This window comes from Amborella trichopoda, chromosome 2 (assembly GCF_054954075.1).
Source record: "Amborella trichopoda isolate Santa Cruz 75 chromosome 2, AtrichopodaSantaCruz75HAP2 v2.0, whole genome shotgun sequence".
Lineage (NCBI taxonomy): Eukaryota > Viridiplantae > Streptophyta > Magnoliopsida > Amborellales > Amborellaceae > Amborella > Amborella trichopoda.
The window spans coordinates 68407045-68413438 of NC_142337.1; the positions used below are offsets into that span (position 1 = coordinate 68407045).

A 6394-nucleotide genomic window follows, 5' to 3' on the forward strand; every position below is an offset into this window, starting at 1 on the left:
TCATAAAAAGAGGTAAGCCAAAGAAAACCCTAAGAAACCCTCATCTTATTCAAAGCCTATAAAAATGGACGGTCTCTACCCAAAATCTCTACACCTTATCTTTCTATTTCTCTCTCTTAATAAAGTTTAAGTTTATTTCTCTCATATTTGATCTCTGTCCCATATTGTGAAAGAACCTAAGGGTTTAGGTTCTGAAGTTCTTCTCTCGCCTATGGTTCTTTCAAATATGATTATGAATTCTTATGGTATATAACATTTAATACACCCAAACAAATAGAGCTTGAAGCATGTTTTTTTCCAACAGTCTATGAGAACGGGTCGGGTCCAACCGTACCCAAACTCAAACCTGAATGGTGTTCAGGTCCAGGTTTTGGACCTAGACCCAACCCACGGGTCCAAATATTGAACCCATACCCGGACCCATGTCGGGTATACCCACAGGGTCACAGGTCTGGTCCGGGTCCATAGCCAACCCTAATTGAAGCTTGTCGGCTTATATTGTGCTTAAAATCAGTTTTAAGAAGAGCACATTGTTCCCAAAACAAACGACAAAATTCACACGCATTAAATGAGTGCATTTGTGTGTTACTGGGAAAGGTTCATGTAGGAAGTTTTGCTGCAAAATAACAAAGGAAAAAGTTTATATAAGGGCGAGGCCCTAAACAATCAAATTAAGGCATACCTCAAAAATTCACTACAAGAAGTTGTTTTGATGTTCAAAATTCTCAAATCGATCATCTCGGCCTCAAGATGTCTGGATATGAGATAAAAATATATTTCAAGTCTTGGAAATAATGCATCTTGTAATACATTTTTTGGACTGTCAATTTTCAAGTTTTTATAGATCTGCTCCATCTCCACTAGTTTTGAAGCTTTAAATTTTATAATTCGAAATGAAAACAAATTCTCATGCTATCAACAAGATTTTCAGTATTGAAATAACATCTTTCGACATATACACACATTCTTTGACTTTGCATACACACATTCAGCCAAATACATCAAACCATGACAGGCCGTCTATTATAGGAATTTGACTTTGTGTACACACATTCTTTAATACTATAGAAACCCTGCAAGTCCTATTATATTAACCCTTTTTTAGGGCGCGTAGTTTACTATTATGGAAGCATACTGTAAATTTACTCCCTCAGGCATGAGTCTTAGGAGAATTTTTTTACCGATAAGTTTGAATTGGACTTTAGAATCACCAGAATTGGAAAAAAAAAATTGAAATTTGAATTCCTAAACACTGATATGATCCTCCAACATTTGAATTTTAATTTTAAAACATAATTTTTGTCAAACTAATGTACAATCTGTATATTTTTTATTTATTTTTTTAAGTTGGTCTTGTAGGAGTTGCATGCCTGAAATTTAGAGCCCTCAAAGGCCCCCTGTATGTGTTTTATTCCAGGAAGTAAATATACAATATGCGCCTGCAGCACAAATAATTTGTTGCGCATGGTGAGAGAAAGTTGCACCGACTTCAGCCTAAGGACTCAGGGTCCATGGCTTATACTAAATCGAGGAAATTATACAAAGAGTTTGGTTGGTATAGAGCGGAGGCTTTAAACAGTCAAGGTAAAGGATACTTTCAAATAATATCCAGAAATGTGGTTTTAACACTGAAAATTTCCGTGATAACCTTAAAATAAATTTCTATATTTAATTATAAAATTTAAAGCTTCAAAAATAGCATAGATCGAGTAGATCTACGAAAACTTGAAAATCTTGAAAATTGACGGTCCAAAAATACGTTACAAGATGCACTACTTCTAAAACTTGAAATCCATTTTTTTCTCATGTACATACATATTGATGTCGAGACGATCAATTTGAGGATATTTGGGCAGCAAACAACCGCTTCTAGGAGAAATTTTTGAGGTGGGCTCTAATTTGATTGTTTAGAGCCTCGGCTCTGTATAAACTTTTTCCTTACATAAATAGTTAAGATTAAAAAAGTGGACCAAAAAATATATTTTTTGTTTAGGAGAATATAGTAACACAACATGTACGAATTTGTCCTCTCATGATCATCCGCAGTAGGAACTGTTCAACTTCAATTTGTTTAGGTTCAATGTCCTTCAATTTTCTTGAGGGCCACCCACCCTTTTTGTGATCACACCAAACATATCAACTATTGCACGTTAACTGATGCTAAAGAGTGTGATTAGTGATCCACGCCAGAGCTAACTAATGCATTGGATGTGATTGCTAAAGTGGTGGGTGGCAAGGTAACTTCCTGTTTGTTTGATGTTTTTTTCTTTTTTTTTCTTTTTTTTCTTTCTTATTATTATTTTTTTTCTTGTTCTTTTTTTTTTTCCTTCTTCGCCTGTGACGAGATATTATTTAGGGAAATATATCTAATACTTACAAGAGATGAAAATTTATTTGTTGATAACTATTCCAACTCAAGACAATGTGTATGTTATGGGTATTTTAAAATTAAATAAAAAAAAATGTGTTTGAAACGATTCCAACTCAAGACCATGTGTATGTTATGAGTATTTTGAAATTAAATCAACAGATACCGATAAAGTGTTAAATTGTTAATTTATTGTTGATAATTTGATAAATTTCTGTATTACTTATTCTGGAGTAAGCCACCCTACAAATACAGAGAAATTAAGGTAGCTTACCCGAGGTGGACCGACAAAGTGGAATTTAGGACAACTCACTTTCTAATTCAATCAATATATCCTCTTATAAGAAATCCTTTATTGATAATTTATTTGGGAGTATATTATGCAGTTATAATTAAAAAGAAAACTCTCTTAATCCTATACTGTTAAAGGTGTTATCAAAATTTCTTTTAGAGACGACTTAAAATAAAATGTAAAAAGCATGTGCTAGAAAAAAGGTTTTAGGACTTAGAAATCAAATATTAATAAATGACCAATTTCTTATTCAGCTCAAGGGTTGAAGTTAAAATCCTAAATATTGTGTCTTTGAATTGTTCCCTCTTCTATTTGTCTTTATGCATGATTTAGTAATTCCTTCTCTCTCTCTCAAGTTTTTCTCTCTCTAGCTCAAGTTTCCCTATCTGAAATTGAGAAAAAAAGGAGTGGTTAGTCGGCAAGTTAAAATCATAAGGACCTGTTCAAATTCGGCTATACCACTACGCGGTTCTCTTACCTGGTAAACACTAAGACGCTCTCTTCCATGTCAAGGCCTCAATCTATAAATATTTCTTCTACCCATGTCTTCTATATCATCACATCTGCTGGTTTAGAGTTTCTCTCTCTTGGGTGCTCCTCTCTGTACTTTTCTGTAGTCTTGAGTAAAAGACATCATGAGGTCTGGTGCAGGTACATTGATGGCCTTGATTTGCTTCTTAGTATTTGCTCATATTGTAAGCATGGGAGATGCCCATGGGCATGGGTCATCCCTTAAAGTGGGTTTCTATAGAAGAAGTTGCCCTTCTGCCGAGGCAGTTGTGAGACGCACTGTGGCCAAGGCCATTGCTCGTGATCCTGGCTTAGCTGCTGGCCTCATAAGATTGCATTTTCATGACTGCTTTGTTAGGGTAACATCTCTTTCTCTCTCTCACACACACACAAGAAGCTGACTGTATAATAACATAGCAAATGAATTACAAAATGGACCTGATGACAATGGTCTCTCATTCTTGATCCCTCTCGTGTATATGGGCTCAATCCTTCATACGCTAAGGCGCATGCATTCTCATCAATTTTTACTCAATTAGTGAGAGTAATGGTTAAGTATTGAAAAAAGAAAAAGATTAACAAGAAAATTTAGGTAATCCATCTAATTTTTATTATCTTGCTTTACAGGGATGCGATGCATCGGTGTTATTGGATTCTACCCCCGGCAATCCATCAGAGAAGGAGTCTCCGGCCAACGCACCGAGCCTGCGTGGGGATGAAGTGATCGATGAGGCCAAGGCCATCCTAGAATCTCAGTGCCCACAGACTGTGTCGTGCGCCGATATCTTGGCCTTCGCTGCTCGCGATAGTGCACACCAGGTCGGTAGGATCAACTACCTGGTCCCCGCAGGCCGACGGGATGGGAGGGTCTCCATCGAGAGGGAAGTCCTACAGAATTTGCCAGCCCCCTTTGATGATCTAAAACAACTTCAAGCCAACTTTAGCTCAAAGGGTCTCTCTCTGGAGGACATGGTTACCCTTTCAGGGGCTCACTCGATCGGCCGCTCCTTCTGTCCTTCTTTCACTGACCGCCTCTACAATTTCGACTCTCCGGATGGCCAAGACCCTACTCTCGATCAAGCCTACGCATCGTATCTCAAGACCAAGTGCCCTGCTCCTGCGACACCCGACGTGACTGTGGCCATGGACCCTTTGAGCCCCAATGTATTGGACAACAAATACTACATCAACCTAAGAATGAACCGTGGCTTGCTCGCCTCGGACCAAGCCCTCATGACCAGCCCGGCCACGGCCAGGATGGTGCGTCAAAACGCCCACTACCCTGGCCTGTGGGCTCACAAGTTCGGCTCGGCCATGGTGCGGATGGGCTTCATTGATGTCCTCACTGGTTCGAAGGGAGAGATTAGAAGGTCTTGTAGGGTTGTCAACACAAACTGAACTGATGGCTTGATTATTTTTGCTATTTGTTAGTTTAATTCTTTAGTTACTATGATGGGGGGAATTACCTTGTGGGTAAGGCCATGGTAAGGCCACAACCAGGCTTGTATTTTTTATTTATTTACGTTTCTTGATGTTATTGAAGTTAATTAATTAACAAATTGCTAAAACTTGATTACACAACTTTTTATAAAATAATTTTGTTTGTTTCGTAAGAGACCTATGTATTAGTTTATTTTTAACCTAAACAGTCATCCACTCCCCTGCGTTCTAAATGATAATATGCATCTCATTAGGGTTTACTGTTTACTAAATTTCTCTTGGTATTGGAAAATAGACCCTTGATTTCCTCTCTCCAAAGCCTTTTCATGGTTTACTATTTTTTAAGACTGAAACAAATTTGAATTTTGAGTAACTCAAATTGTTCCTTGTTCTTTGTTCCATGGTTTGGGGTAGTATATGTATAGGGTCAAACGCTGTAACCTACGGATAAAAACGAATTAAGGGCACATTTGGTTCGCATGAAATGAAAAAATTCCCTTTTACGGTTAGGTATGTTATTATTTTAGCAACTGGCTTTAATGCCATATTTTCATACCCAACCACATAAGAGAATTTTTTCACATCAAAATATTTCTTCACATAAACCAAATGTGCCCTAAAAGATATTGCCCGACTTGCCTTAATTGATTATGCAATATAGGCAAACATAATCATTTATTCATTTATAAAATGTTGTTTAATTTGGTTTATGCTGATAATCTTTTGTTACTAACATGGACCCACTATATCATCCAGTACTCAGCTTTTTAAACTTTTACATGCTTGAGCCGAATTTTTGGATCCAAGTTTTGGATCCGAAATTTAGATCCAAATAGTAATTTGGGTTGGATCTGGGTATAGGTGGATCTGATTCGAATACAACCCAATTATATATATATATATATATATATATATATATATATATATATATATATATATATAGGTTGCGGTTTGTATAGAGCCTAGGCTCTAAACAATCAAATCAAAGCCTACCTTCAAATAGTGTGGAGAAATATGGTTTCAATACTGAAAATATGTTTTCATCTTTATTTATAAAAATTAAAGCTTAAAAAATAGTGTATATCGACGGGAAAACTTGAAAATCTTGAAAATTGACGGTCCAAAAGTGAGTTACAAAATACACTATTTCCAAAACTTGAAATCCATTTTTTTCTCATGTCCATCCATCTTGTTATTGAGATGATCAATTTGAGGATATTTGGGCATCAAAACAACCTCTTCTAGTGAAATTTTTCGGTAGGCTCTAATTTCGTTCCTTTAAAGCCTTGGGCTCTATATAAACTTTTACCATATATATATATATATATATATATATATATATATATATATATATATATATATATATATATATATATATATATATATATATATATATATATATATATATATATAAACTTTATAATATACAAAATTGAAACCATGGTTTTAAAATGCGGCTGCCTCAGGCGGGTATGCAGTAGGCTCTGCATCAGAACTGACGGCGTATGCGCTTTTGACCTATGCTGCCGCATATGCACCGCATCAAGCCACATCGTAGCCGCCGCATCATGCCACATGATTTCCAGCCACTTTTGTAGCTTTTTTTGCATCAAATCGAGGGGAAAACAAATTGACGAAAATTTATTTTTCATTCAAATCTTCGATTTGACAATTGTTTAATACTTGGATGTTAATGTGATGCTTTTGATTGTTAATTTGGGGATGTTAGGGTGAATTTGTGATAAAAAATCGGGGGTTTCAGAGGCCGTGAAGAAATCGAGCAC

The 6394-nt window shown here is 36.2% G+C and overlaps 1 protein-coding gene across 1 annotated transcript; it reads left to right on the forward strand.

The window, feature by feature from the left end:
- Window positions 1-3185: 3185 nt before the first annotated feature.
- LOC18430066 (peroxidase 5) lies at window positions 3186-4763 on the forward strand. The gene is made up of 2 exons (XM_006840229.4): window positions 3186-3529; window positions 3798-4763. Exons 1-2 carry the CDS (start codon window positions 3296-3298, stop codon window positions 4566-4568), a joined length of 1005 nt encoding a protein of 334 aa, XP_006840292.3. The 5' UTR covers window positions 3186-3295; the 3' UTR covers window positions 4569-4763.
- Window positions 4764-6394: the final 1631 nt, after the last annotated feature.

Excerpts from the sequence above, each read along its gene's own strand:
- LOC18430066 (XM_006840229.4), top strand. The coding sequence starts at position 3,296 with ATGAGGTCTGGTGCAGGTACATTGATGGCCTTGATTTGCTTCTTAGTA. Across the intron at positions 3,530-3,797 it reads TTCATGACTGCTTTGTTAGG|GGATGCGATGCATCGGTGTT; the intron begins GTAACATCTCTT and ends CTTGCTTTACAG.